Source organism: Argopecten irradians, chromosome 6 (genome assembly GCF_041381155.1).
Source record: "Argopecten irradians isolate NY chromosome 6, Ai_NY, whole genome shotgun sequence".
Lineage (NCBI taxonomy): Eukaryota > Metazoa > Mollusca > Bivalvia > Pectinida > Pectinidae > Argopecten > Argopecten irradians.
In genome coordinates this window covers 30,875,870-30,897,035 of record NC_091139.1, presented here as the reverse complement: position 1 = coordinate 30,897,035, position 21,166 = coordinate 30,875,870, and the positions used below count along the sequence as shown (strand labels likewise).

The following is a 21,166-nucleotide window of genomic DNA, read 5'->3' as shown; positions in this document are numbered from 1 at the left end:
TCAAATGGTTTATAATTTGTCATATTACATGTTTTTACAGGCCAAACAAAAATGAAGATCAAGATGAATCCAATATTGTTTATGTGAAAAATGGGATGAATCCTGATAAAAGATTCATGCAAGTGCATTACCTAAAGGTAGGTGTCATATATGATTAGATAAATAGATTTAATAAAGTGTTCTGAAGTCCTGTATTTAACCCTTAACAAGATTTGCTCTAACGACTATAACAAAACAATACAGTAAACCTACTTCAGGTATATGTTGTGGTTTATAAGTTTAAAAAGCATTTACTTGGAGATTAAGTTTCACTGATTTGAAATTGAATGAAAATATCTTTGAATACGATTATACAAAAATTGAATATATAATTCTCATGTATAGAATTTCGTGAATTTACCCTGATCATAAAAGTAAATAGAATTACAGTAGTATGATATATGATGGCCTGAATATTAGAATCCCATTATTAAATCTGGAGTTATGAATTAATTCAACTGGAAACTGGTTACCTATAAAGGTATTTATAAGAAATTAGTACATCACATGATAATTACTAGGAATGGGATTGGATAACAGTCATGGTCTATTTTGCGACAGTTCCCTGTCCTTCTTGACTACAGGAGACTATACCTGACTACGTGAACTATACTTAAGTATATTTCCCCGGGAATGAGCACGCGGCCAAATATATATATGATGTCATAATGAATGTCATGTGACATACTAATTTTGTTATGGCCCTTTCCCTCAGGAACAGTTCTCCTATAGTGTTGTCTGGCGAGGTATAGTCCCCTCATCTTCGACTCAGGGACTATACCTCGCCAGACAACACTATAGGAGAACATTTCTGAAAAGGGCCATAATAGAATTATATAATCAGATGTTATACAAATTAATTTTAGCTTAGGCTAGAACCTACAGTGTATTTGAGAAATAGAGGTAAAGGCTAGAACCTACAGTGTATTTGAAAAATAGAGGTGAAGGCTAGAACCTACAGTGTTTTTGAGAAATAGATGTGAAGGCTAGAACCTACAGTGTTTTTGAGAAATAGATGTGAAGGCTAGAACCTACAGTGTATTTGAGAAATAGAGGTGAAGGCTAGAGCCTACAGTGTATTTGAGATATAGAGATGAAGGCTAGAACCTACAGTGTATTTGAGATATAGAGATGAAGGCTAGAACCTACAGTGTATTTGAGAAATATAGGTGAAGGTTAGAACCTGCAGTGTATTTGAGATATAGAGATGAAGGCTAAAACCTACACTGTATTTGAGAAATAGAGGTATTGGCTAGAACCTATAGTGTATTTGAGAAATAGAGGTAAAGGCTAAAACCTACAATGTATTTGAGAAATAGAGGTAAAGGCTAGAACATACAATGTACAATGTATTTGAGAAATAGAGGTAAAGGCTAGAACCTACACTGTACAATGTATTTGAGAAATAGAGGTAAAGGCTAGAACCTACAATGTACAATGTATTTGAGAAATAGAGGTAAAGGCTAGAACCTACACTGTACAATGTATTTGAGAGATAGAGGTAAAGGCTAAAACCTACACTGTACAATGTATTTGAGAAATAGAGGTAAAGGCTAAAACCTACAATGTACAATGTATTTGAGAAATAGAGGTAAAGGCTAGAACCTACAATGTATTTGAGATATAGAGATGAAGGCTAAAACCTACAATGTATTTGAGAAATAGAGGTAAAGGCTAGAACCTACAATGTACAATGTATTTAAGAAATAGAGGTGAGTTAGTAATGACTAGGAATCATAAAATTATTTCTCAGATAGTAGGCAGATCTGATCAAACTTTGTAAAAAATTGGAGGAAAATAAATTTTTCTTAACAAGTACATATACAAATGTATGTACAAATCATTTGAGTAGCTGATTTTCTAAATAAACTATGAATTGAATTTTAATCAAATTTGGTCAGAATCATTCTTGGAGTAAACATTTGCATTGATGGTGAATCCCACCTTTTTCAAAGTCAGAGTAGTAAGCCCCAAGTTAAGAAATAGGGACAATTTCCATGTTGTACATATACTGTGCTTATAATAAAAGTAGCTTCCTTCAGGAAATTTTAACAAAAGGTTTAAGGGCTAGAGGAAGATGGGAAATAAATAAAATATCTACATATAGGTAAGCAATGCAGGTCCCTTGGCCCCCATTCTAAATTTGCTTTAATTTGTATCATTTATATTGTTTATAGTATTTAGAATTTTAATTAATCAACTCATTCTGTTTTAATTGATCCCTCCTGTGACCTTTGTTCTTAAAATCAAGATATAGAATGAAAAATATGCTTTTCTGAACATAATTTGCATATTTACTTGGTTAACAATATTGTTTTATTTGAAGGAATTGTCATATTGCTAAACTGAATGTTCTAGTGTTGAATAAAACTTTTTGACTGTTTTCTGACAAATGCTCTTTTATCTTTTTCCTTATTAGAAAATGTTTATTTGAAAACAAAACATTATTGCATGATAGTGAAAGAAAACAAGATATCATTAATGCATACTAAATAAATGCAATAATATGATACACCTTAATTCATGCAGTTTGTAATATAAAAACAAACAAGTGCTTATAATTGTAATGGTTGACTATTATAGAAGACCCCCCCCCCCCCAAAATTAAATACATGCATTGGTACCATGATATTCAGTATCCCTAAAAAACCCTATGTATCAACTGATATTATAGTTATACATTGTATGTGCCCTATTATTTATACCTACAAATCAAAAAGACCTTTTAATATGTTATTCTCCACCAAAAGTTACCAACATTTTGAGAATTAATTATAAGGTTTGAATTTTAAAAGTACAATGTACAAATAAAAGCTAAAATGATTTTTGGCTCCTATGCATCATCTTTGTTTAACAGGGCTACTTTCTTCTGCGGTATCTAGAGAGAAAGACCGGAAGAAATCATTTTCTATGTATGATGAGAGAGTACGTAAAACAGTTCAATGGAAGATTGGTTTCATCTCAGGTACATAATATTAATTATATTTTTGTATGCATACGAAACAAAAACATAATAGTCTCTTTTATGTAAACCCTTCGCCTGTGTATTTCGTAAGAGGTTTATGAGAACATAATTCAGACATGAAAAAAGCTCGTAATCGTAAAAGTTCTGATATTTGATAATTAGGACACGAAAAATCGTAACTATCTTTTCCTTATAAGCTAATTCGCTTATGCATTTCGTAAAAGCTTTGAAAATTGATAATTCAGGCACTAAAAACATATCACAATAGTCTCTTCCCTGTAAGCCTACTCGCATAATTACTTCCTAAAATGCTTATTACCACCATATATTGGTTTATTTTCATATTTAATTTATTCTGATATTTGTATTACACAATATACTTCTGAACTTCGTTTTATAAAGTTCCCTCCTGTCCTAGTGTCCTGAGATTCTTTTATGCCCTATATCGACTGACGCAGTATAATACTCCTTGCCGCTTTACATGTTTATCTGAATATTTGATAATGTGTAGAGATTGAATTTCGGTAAATATTCACAAGACATAATGGTTTTTAATAAAATCTACTGATATTCTCTCTTTGCATATTCCAGAGTTACCTTCTTTGCGGGAATGTACATCTATCTACTGTGACGTCAGCATTTTGTGAGCGTAATTCACTTTGTTTTCGCTGAAAAATATGACGTTACGCTCGACACAAGACGTCAAATCAATAACTACCCGCAAGGCCAAATAACTCTTAAAATATGCAACGACAGAAGTCTTTAAGCATAACTTTAGCCACTATACACATTTGCAACTGTCGAAAAATTTCATAATTATAGTTAATCAAATTAGCGCAGCTCCTTGAATTTTACCCGAAATTTATAGAAAAATTAACCAACGTTAATTTTCATATGAAATTCAGGTCGATTTCAGGCCATGTATTCGATATCTCAAATGTATGTTTCCTACCGTTGTTCTATGGTCGGTTTCAAAAGTCTAATAAATGTGTGTTACTCTATTCAAACATGTATCGACACAAAATAAATATTTCCTTGACCTACCTTGATTGCAGGAAGTGTTGTCATTTTTTCTCGGAAACTGCCCAAAGTTACAGTAAGTATTATGTTTTATCTTACAAATATATGAATAAATTTTGCCACACATTTGACGTCACACGTGGCACGCTTTCCAGTCATCACTCATATTTAAGCGTTCTGCCGAACAGCATGGATACATTTTTGTAGATCCGGCTTTCGGCTGCCACTGCCGAAGGGTGGATACATTTTTGTAGATCCGGCTTTCGGCTGCCACTGACGAACGGTAAATTGCGCTCCATTGTGCTGTATAGTTTAATATTTGTCTACTTTGTCTACTTTGTTCCGCATTACTGTTTGTATCCTATTATGTAATTGTGTTCGTTTTGTTGGTCTTGATAAAGGGGCAGATCGCCTCGAAAATTTGACAATTTTGTTTTTGTCCACACGGTAGGAATTACTTCCTTGTCCCATATTTACCATTAATTGAAGTAATTCGTATTCAACAGACTTACGTTTGATTGGATCCCACGTCACCTGGAAAATCCTGTTGATATTACTTCTTTGACCCGTTTTATCTTACAAAAATACATATGAACCAAATAAGTCTATACATGAATATTTATTAACCAATGCCGATATGCAATGTAAAATTAGGAAGCAAGTAAACAACAATTATGACAAATTTGAAAGATACTCCACCAGCGACAGAGCATAAACAATACTCGTCATTTGAACAATAATTTGTGGTTAACTGTGTATATATGTGTAATTTACACGAAAAATAACATAAAAATCATTCTTTATGTATGCTAAATAGTTTTTTTTTTGAAGTAGAATAAGAAGCTCACACTTTTCAATTGTGGTAATGGTATAAAGTAAGTAACTTTTGTAAATGAAGGAAAATACTTATTCGATTTCTCTCCCGCTTTAGATAGAGAAAAAAGTACCATTCACCAGCGATGTAGCATCTATTAAGGATATGTTATGTGGGGCAAATTTTCATACATGATTTTGTTTATCTTTGTTTTGAAAGTGATATGGGACAACATTTGATACATGATCATGTTACCTTTGTTTTGATAGAGAAGCAGGAATAACGGAAACTGTGATTAGCTCAGAATGGCTTGACTGCCCTGGAATACCAAAGGTATATGTTAATATTATACAATAATATTTCATTTAAAAGTCGCTTATCAGCTACAAGTTACATCATCTCTTCAGAGTTATTATTGCGACAATCATTTGTAGTACATAATATCAACAACATTTACTTGGAACAAATTATGAAAAACTATGCAAAGAAGACTATATATCACAGAAATAAAGTATAAGTTGTACTATTTAAGAATGAACACTGGTATTGTAATTGTCTTTAAAACAGTACTGTAATATGCATATATGCTAAAATATTAAAGGGTAAAAAATGACCGATTAGAGTGCAAAGTTGCAATTAGGATTAGAAGCACTAGCTAAAATAATAATATTCAAAGCAAATATTACCTAATTATGTCAAACAAACAATTTGACTTCATTGTATTTTCCGTTTAACAAGAATTTAATTACTAAAAGTTACCGTTTTTGACAATTTTAAAATTAATTAACATAAAACATTGAAATCCTGTACAGAAAAAACCATTGACAATTTAAAGCCTAAGTTGTGTTTATCTTTATTAATGTTTTTACATACATGTATATAGTTACTAAGTAATCCGCTCAATTAGTTTTCTCACATACATGTTTTGAATTGTTTTTGATGAGTAGTTCATCACACTTTTATATCATTTTCATTGAAAGTGCGTCATAATATATGAACTATTAATCTGTTGCATGGTTACATAAAAATGAATGATGCAGGGTTAAGCATTTAAAAAAATGTAAGAAAATACTGTTTGTCTTTTTATTAACAACCTCGAGACCACCGGGTAGCTTGGCAATTAAGTGTAAATTACAAAACTGCCTCATGTAGATTTCGTAATCTGGAACTACAAGACTGCCTAGTGTAGATTTCGTAGTCTGGAACTACAAGACTGCCTCATGTAGATTCCGTAGTCTGAAACTACTTCATGTAGAGTCTGTAGTCTGGTCGATTATAATTCCGCAATACCTGCTGTCTAATCCCTATGACATTTGTCAATAAAATGTTTGAATTGAACGTGAATGCCACAGACAAAACTTGGAAACAAAAAGACTAATACGACGTAACCTAGCAATAATCATTTGATAGACTAACATTTTGGTTATCTATTTAGAAAAAATGACCATATCGTAAAATCTCTTACTGAACCTTTTGCAATGATACACGTGTCTAAAAGCACGTTGGTTGATATGATCGATATATAGTTCCCGAATAAATCTGTATTATATGAAATATTTTGGAGTTATGAAATAAAATGATTATGTCATTAGCCTACACATTGCATTATAAAATGATATGCAATCTCATATAATAGCACACTCTCATATAACTGCTACAATTCGAACTGTTGGTCATAATGTAATTGGCTGTATCTATGTCACAACGTTGTGTATAAAGTATAGTCTTTCTATGGTTGACATTGTAATAGGCTGGAGGCTGGACCTTTATCTTCAGAGAAACGGAATGCTAAACAAATGTTGAACGTGTTTTACTGTGTGTCCATAAAAGAATCATTATCAACGTATAAATGAAGTCTAAATTAAGGATGTTGGTTCTTACTAGGTATTTGTACTTTTGGTTAAAGACGCTTCACCGTGGACAGAGCGTAAATATTATTTATCATTTGGACAATAATTTATGTTTAGTCGAGTATATGTGCATGCATGTCAACATGAAATCATCGTATAATGGCCAAGATAAAACTAGATTACAAAAACAATTGCTTTATAAATCCTAACAATTACATGCCAAATGGATAAATTCACTCTTTCAAAGTTAAAATTTGTTCTTACTTGTTCTTAATTAAGTGTTGGATTGGGGAAAAATAAATCGCGAACATCGCGTATTTCGCGTAAATTTCCACATATACAGTAACAAAAAAAAAAAGAATAAATAAATACACTCAGTACCTCATTTCATATAGGGTATAGTGTCATTGATTTTTTTTAGGATGCAATTAATTATATACTTTCATATTGAAGTAAAACGAAAAGCTTTTAATGTAAAGTAAGTAACTTGTTTTACTGTAGAAAAAAATACTAATTCAACTGCTCCTATTTTAACACACCGTAGATAAAACAGAATGACGTCGAGTTGTCCGATGACCGTTGATGCGTATGGAGCTCTTGTTTCGGCTGGTTCACGTAACTATTTTTGTTGTAGCGTTTTGAATAGACCAGAACTAATCATAAGCATTAATCGTCCTTTTATTGAAAATATTCCTTGGCAGATAATTTATGCGATTTCTCATTTATCACGTACTTAAATCGCAGGCGAAAATAACTTAATTTACAGTTGCTGCCACAGAGTTTGGTAACCGACAAATCAATTAGGAGTAATAATAGGTAACGATATCACATCAGCAGTGTAGGCTTATCAATTCATCACTTAGGTCAGCCTGATGTGGTAGTGTAAGGCCATTAAAACGGAGGTGTGGACATTTTGATTGGTGTCTGATTACTGTTAAAATCAAATGTGCTTGGGTAATATAAAGAAGCTTATTTTGACGCAATCAAAGTGTTGAGCAAAATAGATTGATTATGCATGTAAAAACTTACCGCTTTCAAATAATAATGTTAGTGTATATTTAAGAGCAAAATGTCCGGTGCGAAACGCACTACCATACGATAACCGTTAAAATATATATGTTTACGATATTTGCTTAGAGTAATATCAAAATTCGCATAATGTTATTTGGAATTTGGGAAAAAAACCACCAACCAAGAACAATGCATTATATAAAACAAGTATTATGCGTCTTTTAAGGTCATAACGAACAAATGATTTTCCGTTGTATAAGACATCGTTTGCTTTTCTTTCAGCATCTACAAAACTTTCAAATGGACAAAGATAATGCGATAGCAAACAAAGTGTTTCGGCAGGTAGGACCTTTTATGAATCTATTATTTTTTCCATTTTTTTTAAATGCTGTAATTGATATAACAATAAGTCTTAATTGCTTGCCTAATATACTGTGCAGTTGCTAATATTCGCATGGGTTTTTATTTTACTAAATTCGTGGATTTACCCAGATTTGTAAAATTCCTCGCGAAACTTTTCACAAAGCATGGTTTTACATTTTAAAATCTGTTAGTAAATGTCGCTTTCAAAGGCTGCAAAGAGATTCAAGAACGTAATTCCTCGTGAACTTCAAATCAGGAAATCGGAAAAAATTTACACCTGAGAAAATTAACAACCATACACTAACTCGTCCGCTCAACTGGCATCAAGACATGACAGATAGATCATGAAGCCAGGTACAACACAACACATCAACACTTTTACCAAATAATCCGTTTAATCAGCTATCATGTAACCGCCACATTTAGAATAGTCTCCCACACAAAGCTATATATTCATTCAATCGGAAACAGTTGCTTAATGGTGCTAAGTTTCGGTCATTCATTGACACGGTCTACCTTAAATACCGACAAGTAAGAGCTAATTTCTACATGCTAAGGAAATTTACTTTAGAATGTCCTGGAAGTGTCTTTTTAACAGTTGGCGATAAAAGGAAATTCCTTTGCTTTATTTTTCAACAGGGACTTTATTTTAGGTAATAATCCATCGCATAGTATCTTTGCTACTTTTATTGTTTCAATTAAACCATAGATCGGGGACTACCGGAATACATTTGGTTCACAAGGAGTTAATTCAATTATGTCTAGCCTACAAGAATGATCATGCTTTCTACATAAAGTGGAATTATATTTTCATTTGAATTCTTTTGTGACGCCGTCGGGTATATTTGATTACTAACGTTGCGATAAAACAATGGGTTTTTATTGTCCTAGATAGAATCATTCACCGCTAGTATTTATTGACCAATTAAAATTTTGTTATGCCACAGAATTTCCAGGATACATGTTCCTCGAAAAAATAACTCGTGTTTTAATTCGTCATTTTGGTCTACTATTTAACAAGGTCGAAACGAATGTTGCAAATAACAAGGCCGTGCTTCCAAATACGTTCGATACCTTTTAAGAGTTTAGGAGGTCTTATTAAACAAAGGTTATATAATAGAAATGTATTTTTTCATGACAATTTTTTGCTATTCTCTCTTTTATTCTTATTTGTGAGTATATTTTTTTGCTTTTGCGCATTGTTACTTTTTCGATCAATCATTTCATTTTATTCACAGGTATTTAAATGAACGTAAAATACCTTGACCGCAAATAAAGCGAAATAAAATAACTTGGGATTAAAACAATTATCCAGTATGATAAACCTTTTATTGTGCTCTCAACTGTAATAGAAGTATGCCTGCATCGGGTAGAATGTTTGGTGTGACAGCCTCACATTTCTATTATGTGTTAAGCCTGTGCACCTAAATGATTTCACTGATGGCTTCTTGTCACTTTAGATAGTTAACACCTTTTCCAATGTTCGTCCATAAACCTATTCTCGTTACTAATTGGTCTAATTGTGGTATTGGTCGCGTTAAGCCACTAACGCACCATCACTGACCAGGTCCGTTAGCGTTCTTGGCATATATTATTTAAAGAAAAATATTAGCTTTGGCAATATTATATATGGTACCTAACGAAACTGCTCGCAATAAAACGTTGACGATATATGACCTTGCACTTATTACACTATGATTACCATGTCTTTTGAAGTAAACCACTGACATATTGAGTGGAATCCTATGTAACGGAATACAATTTAGCTGTTTTTTTACGTAGGTGAACGGTCTGACCGAGATATCGATGTATCGGGCATCTCACAAGAAAAAATCACTGCAGCTGCAAGAAAGGTTGACAAAGGTCTGTTATATTGCAATCCCTTATCTAATGAATATTAATGCAATGTAAAATGATGTGGAATTTGGCAACAAGGTGTACATTATAGCTATGATATGGACTTGTAATGTAAAGAGAGACAAAAGCCTCATATACGTCATTGTCCTGAATTTGCGCAAATATCTCCCTTTATTGTTTCCGAAATCTTAACTATGGAAACACACTTTTACCTCTATTTCACATATCTTTTGGTACCGCGACATATAATGGAGTGATAAGGGCAACCGAGCCATTCTTTATACATGACCTTCTTGCCCATATCTATGTCGTATCTATAGCCAGGTTCTTCTTACAGGTACATGAGTTCTTTCTAAAACTGAATTTGTAATGTCTGCTTGGTTCATAGTTTAGCGTATTCGTATTAACTAATTTCAATATAAATTCAAAATTGTTCAGGATTTAATAAAAGACTGAACAGATCATACCTCGGGTCAACTAAATCCAGCCAGAGAACACTTGTCACTTGTTTGAACTTCCTGGTGCATTTTATCGTCTCTTATTTTATCAGAATGTGTCCTTTTCTACAAAGGAAATGTATGGAATGTAAAGTTTTGATTATTGATTAGATATTTGAGTTTGACACGTGACCGGGTTCTCAGCGGCAAGGGATAGTGTGACCTACATTTGTCCAAGCTGTTACGAACCCGTACTGCTAGACCCCGATTACTGATGTGCTAATGTTGTCCATTAATTGTCATAGTCCTGAAAGTAAATGTGATCATTATTGATGTGCTATTCTTTCGAATGTGTGGATTCTATGACATATATTGCGAGTGATTATGGTCATATACTGGAACGGCAATGGTACTGTTTTGTTGTTTAATTTGTTATGGACGGTATGCATTCCCTTTAACATATCGTCTATGCTATTAATTCTAGATTTATGTTATCAGAAAAAAGGAACACGGATGTATATCACAACTTAATCTCGTAGTTCATGCAATAACTTTGGATGCTAGACCAATTGGCAGCTGCACTTGGCAGCCACAGAGTACAATGGATAGACATACTTGGATACCTCAAACTTTTAACTATATGTTTCATAGAATTTACTTTGGCGTTCTGATAGAAAAATATCTACAGCTCATATTATTGTTATAATTTTCTGATGTTTTGTTTTCAAAATAAAACCTTTTTATGCACCGCTTAAAGTCTTTTTATGTCATTTCCTTCATTCTTCTATACCAAAATGGCAACGAAAAAAATGGTGCTTGCTGATAAGACATGACTTTTCAAAAACCATACATAAAGTAAAATTATGAGCTAAACGTGGAGACAATTCTCTTTCAGTGTACTGCTGATAAGACATGACTTTTCAAAAACAATACATAAAGTAAAATTATGAGCTAAAAGTGGAGACAATTCTGTATCAGTGTACCTTAGTTGTTTGAAATCCATCACTAGATAAACTCAGGAAAATTAAAAGAGAAAAAAAATAAACGTATATGAACTATATAGTGAAATTATGACGTATCCAAGTATTTTTGTTCACGTACTGTATATTATTTTGTATAATTAAAAGCCATTGTTTGGTATTTACATTTTGTAATGCGCATGTTTCCGTGTTTGATAGAGATGTAGGACTGATATATTATTCCGATAACAGGAGATGGTCATTATATTGGTCAATAGAGGAAGTCGGCACTTTGACCTATAGATACCAACATACACGGACATGATAATAGATGTTATAATAACTAATTAACGTATGTCGCTAGCTCTAATAGTACGTTTCAAAATAAGACATCGTTATCTATGGTGTTTAACAAAGGAGATTAGAAAGTGAAACTTATCTAACTATATCTCAGTTTATGCATATTGCTAGTTGTAATCGCCCACGAATAAGTTCAACTGCGGGGATATTGTTTTGTGCTCTGTCCGTCCATCCGCCCGAGATTCTTTTTCGATGTTTCTTTTAAGTTAACTTATATTTGTCTAGTGGTAAGATTGTTTGCATGAATAATTTTACACGACTCATTATTTTAGCTTTTTTCGTTTTATTGCAATATTTGTTTAATCGTTAAATGTAGTTTGTTTTCACTTCAAGATGGATGCAATTCAGCTCTCGTTCGTAATGGTGAAACTCCTTAAAGCCAAGAAAGATATTTAGAATTTACTGAATGAACATTGGACTGTTTCAAAACAGTTTAACTTTGCTCTATAAAACTACGACTTGTGCTCTAGTTGTGCCGTTTGTTTTAGGCACTTTCCAATACCAATGATTTGTTTCTGTTACCATAAAAAACATACTGTTAACCTACTTTCAAACGAGACTATAAATTTCGCTATTCTATTTCAAAACAAGTTCACGAAGATTAATATTCGCGGATTTAACAATTGAATGATGATTCCTATCAATGTAGATGATGTAAATATTGATTCGCGGAGGAAAAAATCGCAAATTTATACTTGCTTCGCGATATTCACGAAAGTAAATCGCACGCGAATGAAAATTGGTTAACAGCAGTCAAAAACACCAAATTACTTTTTTCGTTTCCTACCTATAACTTCAAACCTGTTAAACCAGAATGTTTACTTCTGCGGGACGCGGTAGATATTGGGATGTTTTGCGACACCTTGTATTTATTATGAATAAATAATAATTCATTATTCTGAATAACGTAGAAATAGTTTTCATATTTATTTTCCAAACAAATGTTGCAATTCATCGTATTATGTTTAGCTAATTCGAAATGTTATTAATCGATGCATCGTAAAAGTAAAGAGAATATTTATGAACGATGTAAATTCACTACGTCGACAGCAGATTGCTTAGTCGAAAATAACACCCACACAATGTAGATCCTCGGACAAACTCCAGAATATTTTTTTCTAGAACAAACTACACTATACGCCCATTTATTAGGTCACCTGAAACGAAGTGACCTATTCTAATCGCCTTTTGTCCGTCGTCGTGCGTCGTCCGTCGTGCGTCGTCCGTCGTGTGTTCGTAAACAATTTACATTTTCAACTTCTCAAAAACCGCTGAAGCAATTTCAATTAAACTTTGCAGAAACCTTCAAAGGCATAAGGCCAATCAGAGGTATGAATGATATGAATGAATTATATGACCCCACCCCCTAGGGGGCTGTGGGGGAGGCCAAAAGGGATAAAAGTGACTAAAATTTCAAAAATCTTCTTCTCCACTCACAGATGTGGTAGAATCAAATACTCTTCATAGACAGAAGATATCAAGGCCCTCTACAAAAATTGCGAATTATATGACCCTGGGGTCTCATGTTCCCCCTTGGGAGGGGGCAAGTTTACTATAGTTTATATAGTGAAAATACATTTATGAACGTTATTTGCTTATTTTTCCTAGGCAATTAGTCAAACGGTTAGAATTATTAGCCTGAGATAGCATTTTATCGTCATATCCATATTGGTGCTGGCCGACCACCAAGGCCCTTATGGGCGGGGCCGAAAGGGGTCATATAGGCTAAAACTTCAAAAATCTTCTGAATTCACAGATTTGATGGAACCAGATACTCTTTATAGATTGGAAGGTCTTAAGGCCCTTTACAAAAATGGTGAATTTCATGGCCCTGGGATCTCAGATTTTCCATGGAGAGGGGGTCAAATTTACAAGTTTAAAGGAAAAACACATTTATGAACATTATTTGCTTTGTTTTAATTAGAAATGAGTCAAACTGGGTCAGAATTATTAGCCTGAAAAAAGCATTTTAACACCATATCCATATTGGTTCTGGCTGACCCGCAAGGACCAGAGGGCGGGGCGAAAATGGGTCAAAATGGCTAAAATTTCAAAAATCTTCTTCTGAATTCACAGGTTCGATGGAACGAAATAATCTTCATATATAAAAAAGTTCATTTTTTAAATCACTGACACTGACTGACTTCTAGTTTGGTTTTGTTGGTAAAGCAAATTGAAATTTCAAGCATAAGGTTCGGTAACATTATACACTAACTATCAAAATTAAAAACAAAACATAAAAATTATAATACGAAATTTAAAGTTTATTCTAATTCGTAGATACTTTTTACAGATTTGAACCAAAATTTGCAATGGTCGACTTAAGGATAAGAATTTTATAACACGGCGCAATGAATATACATGTATAATAAGTAGAGGAATTGATATAAGCGTTTAGTTTGTTTTCACATCCTATAGTTATTTGTATTGGTATGTATATCCTTATTGTGTATTTGAACAAAATATTGTTTAAGCTAATAAATAATTAAATGGGTCCTTGAAAGAATAGAAGACATTGCAATCCTTGTAAAACGAAAAATGGAAGAGACGAGTTTCCAACTTGTCATTTGATGAAATCCATCGTCGATTTCAGTCAAGACACGAAAGACTTTGTTTTCAATGTGCAGAAGGCAACATTTGTTTTATGTTAGGTGACATTTGTCCAGTGGCAAGATCTATTTATTCGGAAGCTAGATTTTTTTCTGTCATACTAAAGATAGATAATCAAAATGTATCTACTCTGTTGATCTTTTGCAAATGCATTTAAAATAGTAACATTATTTTTTTCACTTCAAGATGGATGCAATTCAGCTCTCATTCCTGATGGAGGAACTTCTGAAAGCCAACAAAGTTACCAACACTTTGCTATATGATCTTGGGACTTTCCATAACATATCTACGCAAAACGCAGAGGTATGTAATCTTTATAATATTATTCATGATTTTGTGTACGGGTATTTTAATTGCAATGACAAACATATAAAGGAGAAAATGTATCTTGAACGTCTTTTACAATGTTCAAACTCACATTATGTCGTTTTGAACGCTGTGAAAGGCGTCCAAGATACATACATAATGGAACGTCTTTTTAAAAGTTATATGTGTAATAATTGGGTGAAAATTTTGATGTTGCTGTTTCTTTAATAACCTATTGAAAACCATCAGATTTGATGAATTACGCTGTGAAAACTGTTTATATGGACCGACAAGCATGTATGATGCCACACAGAGGTTAGATACCATAAAGAATTTAAAAGTGCATTGTATTTTTTTTGTTTTTATGCCTTATGTATGTTTAAATAGAAACATACCTGCAGAAATCATTTTACAATTTCCACTAACACTGTAAAACTATGAAATGAAATTGTAGACCTCAACGTTGCTTCATGGTCTGACTACTCATTTCACTGCGTTTTAGACGTAAATATCTTGATTTTGGACAGAACTGTTGATTTGTATTTTGAACTCTTATTTGTACTCGTAAAATTAAAACCTATACGTAATAAGTATTGAAATTCTCAAAATATTGGTTTCTTTTAGTGGTCAATAACATATTAAAAGCTCTCGTGAGTATGAAAATTACGATACATACATCTGTGATTATTCTTTTATAACAGATTAAGCATGGATGGTGTGAACTCGTCATCAAATACAAACTGAGCAAACGATATGGAGATGTTAAACAATTCCTTGTTCATCATCAGGTAGGCTATCGTATAACAGTAACATAATTACTACTGTAGTACGTTTCGTTTTGCAATGAAATTATTTTTTATGTGTATTTCGTGGCGATAGGAAATCGTAAATATAAATCGATGCATTTAATTTCATTTTTAATTTACACATTAATTTTTCCTTCTGTCGAATCTATGTTAATGTATAAAACATAGACAGTGTGCTATAATAAGTATGTCCATCGAGGATGCAAACGAAAGAAGATTTTTCTATTCAATAGTGATTTCAGGAAAATCGTAAGCGATACACTGTGCTCTTGATAATTTTCTCGTGGTATTGTCGCGTCTTGTTGTCATATCTGTTGTTAACATGCTTCCCATCCGAACCTTGTTTGAATGATACAGAGATCGGACAAAAGTACTTGGACACGTCATATTTTACTATTACTTTAGGCATTTTGACAAATGATGAATATACTTTATAATCATGGTAATGTAGTTAAAATTCGTTTTCCAAATGAGCCCGTCATTACATATTGAAAAGTCAAAATGTATGAAGCGTATTATAGTATAAATATATATGACGTGTCTATGCACTTTGTTCCAATCTCTGTAGTTTACCTTGTGCGTTCTGCCTTTTGTTCGCCAACACTTAAATATTCTTATCCATGCTATATCTTTCATGCTAGTTTTACTGGAGCTCCATCTCTATGACATAACTTACTCATCATTTAATTTCGGATAGTATTTTCTCTCAGACCTTTGGATTTTGTCTCGAAATATCTTTTTTTTGTGTATCGGCCATACAATTGATTTGTGATCGCAGTTTTATACGAATTTATTTCAAAATGGCATAATATCATAGTTTTAAAATTGCAATAAAAGGTCGAGGTATGAGAGAGAAAAAAACACTGTTTTGTTATGTGGAATTTAAGGATACATAGAGTGATACTGGTGTTCAACCCTCTTGATCACAAAATGTGGGAAAAACCCTCGGCAAGCCTTGGGTTTTACATTTTTTGACCAGCGGGTAGAATATCTCTATCCTTAATGTCCAGTTATCCACATATACCACGATATAACAACATTTAAATCTTTTTAGCTCACCATCATCAGATGGTGGGCTATTCAAATCGCTCGCCTTTCGTCCGTCCGTGGTCCATGGTCCGTTTTCCGTCCGTAAACAATGCTTGTTACCGCTATTTCTTGAGAAGTACTGCACGGACATTTCACGGACAATTTTGGCAGTTGATGTTTGCTACCGCTATATCTAAGGAATTACTGAAGGAATCTGTCTTAAATTTCATAAGTAGGTTTGCCTAGGGCCCTAATTGTGCATATTGCATTTTGAGATTGATTGGTCAACTAAATGGCCGACTTACCACCATCTTGGATTTTGATCTTTGAAATTTGTTCCTTTAAGTTCTCATATAAAGTGAGCTAAAGGGATTCGTCTAAAATTTAGGTGTCGGTTTCCCTAGGGCCCTGGTTGTTGATTATGCATTTTGGGACTGATTGGTCAACAAAATGGCCGATCGGGCGCCATCTTTGATTTTAGTATTTGAAGTTTGTTCTCGCTATTTCTGAGAATTACTGAAGGGATTTGTCTAAAATTTCATATGTAGGTTCCCCTATGGCTCTGGTTGTGTAAATTGCACTTTGGGACCGATCGGTCAACAAGATGGGCGACCGGGGGCCATCTTGGATTTTTGATAGTTGAAGTTTGTTTCTGCTATTTCGCAGATAGTACTGAAGCGATATGTCTCCAATTTTATACGTAGTATGTTTGAAAAAGTTTGAAAAACAAGGAATACATCTTTCGATTCATTGTCAGATATAGATAATTCTTTGGAGGGCGCCAGGATCCCTCTGGGATCTCTTGTCATTTTTTGAAATAGATTATAAAATATAATATAATCATCGATGTCACTATTTTTCAATTTCATCGGGTTATGAAAAAAATTTTTTTTGCAAACTTGAGTGAGAATCACAAAGACGTCAATATGATAATTTTATTCTATATTACCATCGTCTTAAATATTATTTCGCTAAGGATTATCACATATTTTTATCTATATGTCAGTATCCTGTCAGCTACATATATTGTCTGTCTGATTGATATTTGACCTGCGTCATCATTTTACGTCAAACTTTTTACATTGATGTCATTATATGTTTTTTCTGTTGTGAAACACTTTTTATGCAAACAATGTAAATCCGCGTTGCAAACAAAACAATTTTATAACCAGATGAAATTATAAGAATAATAACATCAATGCATATAATTAAATTTTCAGTCTATCAATAAAGTACTTAATACATAAGATTCCTTTGATTTCCCAAGGGATTATATTTCCAATTCATTATGCAACGTTGATGTCTCTATTGTGATGTCACGATAACCTCGAGCTTTCGCGTTATTACGGGCCTTTTCATAGAAGTATGAAGAAAAAGCCTATCAGAAAGTCGGATTTGGTATGAAAACAATGGGGAAAAAAACTTATATGCACATATATGTAATACCTAATGCTGTCAAAGGTAATCCATCGTTTTAAATTATCCCTTTGAAACTAAAGATAAGTTTTCTTCTATTTTTAGGCGATGGGTGTGTATTTGTACGGTGAACTTATGATTTCAAGAGACAAAGAACAAAGATCACTTGCCTTTGAAGTATTTGAACAGTTGAAACACGAAATGGAACCTGACCCACTTAAAGCTGTACGAGCTATGTTGTTCGGCTAAGAAAGATATTTTTGTACGCAGCCATAAATCTTTCACATCCGTGATAAATTGGTTAAAAAATAAATATATTTTTCTTGAAGTGGTTTAGATTCATTATTATGTGCCATAGAGTTATAAGTGGCAGGTTTGTTGGTGGAAGAAAGCCGGAGTACCCGGTGAAAAACCACCGAAAACAGTCAATTCCTAGCAACTGTCTTACATGAGATTCGAACTCGAGGTGGAGGGCTTGTGGTAATATGTCGGGACATCTATACCAGTCGGCCACTGCGGCCCCAAGTGTTATAAAAACCACAGTAAAAACTTTAAGCATACCATTGTAGGTAGAAATGTGTTGACTTCTGTTTTATAAATACGTGTCATACATATACCTTGGATTACCTGGTATTAGACATACAGTCCATACGGGTGGACTGGTCGGACTGTTTGTAATAGTAATTATTCAAGTGTTAATCTTTGACGAATCTGCAGATTTTGATACGGGCCTATTAGGACAAGGTTCGTCTGAAAATATTATCAAATCACAAGGTCTGTTATTAATTTAAAAACTAATTTCAAGGTCCAATAAGTCACTCCGTATCAACGAAAACGGACCTGGTTGTACAATGTACCTGATTATGCCCTATATCAGTACATGTCCTTATACTCATCATGAAAATGATGCATGAGAACAAACGCAAAACTGTTTGGATATATATAAAAAAAACTTCTTAAGAGATCATTCATATGGTGATGCCTACCGTTCACGACCTAAGTGCTAGTGTAATAAAAGACCGTCAAAAGAAATCATTACGGATCCTTGTTTTTTTTACGAAATCAACATTTTGTATAACAAGTGAAAAATTTCCTTGTTATATTTTCTACAACAATATAGATTTGTAAATTATCATTTTACAAAAAAAATGATGGTACATTTGTATCTTGAATTCAAATTTGTAAAAAAAAATTGTAAATTGTTTGCTTCCTGTCGCCCAGTAGACTGGATGAGAGGCAAAATAGATCAAATTCCAAAATTATTCTTCTAAACTACCAGATGCAGTGAAAACAAATCATATTGGAATTGGTTTTAAGCCTTTTATGAAATGATGTGAATTTTTTGACCCGGTCGTCTCTTGATTTCCACTAGCTAGAGGGTTATGTTTAGTATAGATTATTTTCGGACATTATTTGACAAATCCGACAAAATCCCGTTATTGATAAAAATTATTGTAGTTATTGTCTATTGCTTCTTTCTCTCTAACCCTCCAAATTCTAGGGGCCAAAAAGTATGAAAAAGATAAAAAAATTCTACTGCAACATGCTGTATAATAGTGACTTGAGTTGTGATCTCATTTACAAAAAATATGAAGTTGATGACGGTCTCCGCTGGGTTGTGGTCAATCTAACAATAGTTTATACAGCGAAAACGACTCTTCCACCATTGTTTGTTGAATATTTACTAAATATATACCAGGTGACTAATACCAACGCAGTGTTAGTACGACTTCAAGTTTATGGCGCCTTTTTAGGTCATCTGACCCGAAGGGTCAGGATGACCTATAGTCATCATGTTTCGTCCGTCGTCGTCCGCCATGCGCCGTCCGCCGTCCGCCGTCCGCCGTGCGTTAACTTTTCACATTTTGAACTTCTTCTCAAGTTCTACCGGTGCAATTTGGCTGAAACTTGCATGAAATGATCCTGACATGGTCCCGACAAAGTGTTGTTATTTTTCGGGTCGATCCGAAATCCAAGATGGCCGCGACAGCCGCTATCTTGAAAACACATTTTGAACTTCTTCTCAAGTTCTACCGGTGCGATTTCACTGAAACTTGCATGAAATGATCCTGACATGGTCCCGACAAAGTGTTGTTATTTTTCGGGTCGATCCGAAATCCAAGATGGCCACCACAGCCGCCATCTTGAAAACACATTTTGAACTTCTTCTGAAGTTCTACCGGTGCGATTTGGCTGAAACTTTCATGAAATGATCCTGACATGGTCCCGACAAAGTGTTGTTATTTTTCGGGTCGATCCGAAATCCAAGATGGCCGCCAGAGCCGCCATCTTGAAAACACATTTTGAACTTCTTCTCAAGTTCTACCGGTGCGATTTGACTGAAACTTGCATGAAATGATCCTGACATGGTCCTGACAAAGTGTTGTTATTTTTTAGGTTGATCCGAAACCCAAGATGGCCGCCACAGCCGCCATCTTGAAAACACATTTTGAACTTCTTCTCAAGTTCTACCGGTGCGATTTCACTGAAACTTGCATGAAATGATCCTGACATGGTCCTGACAAAGTGTTGTTATTTTTTAGGTTGATCCGAAACCAAAGATGGCCGCCACAGCCGCCATCTTGAAAACACATTTTGAACTTCTTCTCAAGATCTACCGGTGCGATTTCACTGAAACTTGCATGAAATGATCCTCACTTGGTCCTGATAAAGTGTTGTTATTTTTCGGGTTGATCTGAAATCCAAGATGGCTGCCACAGCCGCCATCTTGAAAACACATTTTGAACTTCTTATCAAGTTCTACCGGTGCGATTTGGCTGAAACTTGCATGAAATGATCCTGACATGGTCCCGACAAAGTATTGTTACATCTCTGGTTGATCACAAATCGAAGATGGCTACCATGACACTATATCTAATTAATTTCCTATATGTTAAGGCCCTTGGGCCTCTTGTTTGAAATAAAATTTGTTGAAAGAAATTGAAAATGATCCTGACATGATCTTCACACCATACATAATTAATTTTACTATTGCCAAGGTAGTCAGATGACCGTTAAGGCCCTTTGGGCCTCTTGTTTGTTTAAGTTGGGGTTTTTTTCTCCACTATTTCAAAAGTATATGGTACATGCTTTGACCTTTCTAAGCCATTTTTAGCTTACCTGGTCCGAAGTGCCAAGGTGAGCTTATGCCATACCGTGGTGTCCGGTGTCCGTCGTCCGTCCGTCCGTCCATCAACAATCGACATCTTCTCCATAACCGCTGGTCGGATTTCAACAAAATTTGACTGGTAGCATCTCTATGGGCTACTGACTGAACATTGTACAAATGATGGGGCTGACCCTCCAGGGGCCTGAGGGGCGGGG

At 34.0% G+C, this 21,166-nt stretch overlaps 1 protein-coding gene across 3 annotated transcripts in view; it reads left to right on the top strand.

Moving 5' to 3' along the window:
- LOC138325613 (aminopeptidase O-like) overlaps positions 1-18,170 on the top strand; it is a 29,309-nt gene extending 11,139 nt beyond the window's left edge. Inside the window, exons 7-15 of one of the 3 annotated variants that reach the window (XM_069271396.1) lie at positions 41-137; positions 2,897-3,004; positions 4,060-4,100; positions 5,108-5,171; positions 7,982-8,041; positions 9,845-9,925; positions 14,472-14,588; positions 15,293-15,379; positions 17,948-18,170. In XM_069271396.1, the coding sequence (XP_069127497.1) occupies positions 41-137; positions 2,897-3,004; positions 4,060-4,100; positions 5,108-5,171; positions 7,982-8,041; positions 9,845-9,925; positions 14,472-14,588; positions 15,293-15,379; positions 17,948-18,091 (799 nt within the window). In that variant the 3' untranslated portion in view covers positions 18,092-18,170. Of the gene's footprint in view, positions 1-40; positions 138-2,896; positions 3,005-4,059; positions 4,101-5,107; positions 5,172-7,232; positions 7,304-7,981; positions 8,042-9,844; positions 9,926-12,008; positions 12,482-14,471; positions 14,589-15,292; positions 15,380-17,947 lie in introns of those variants that run through there. The other 2 variants (XR_011208810.1, XM_069271397.1) reach the window with 2 other exon arrangements.
- The last annotated feature ends 2,996 nt before the right edge of the window (positions 18,171-21,166 follow it).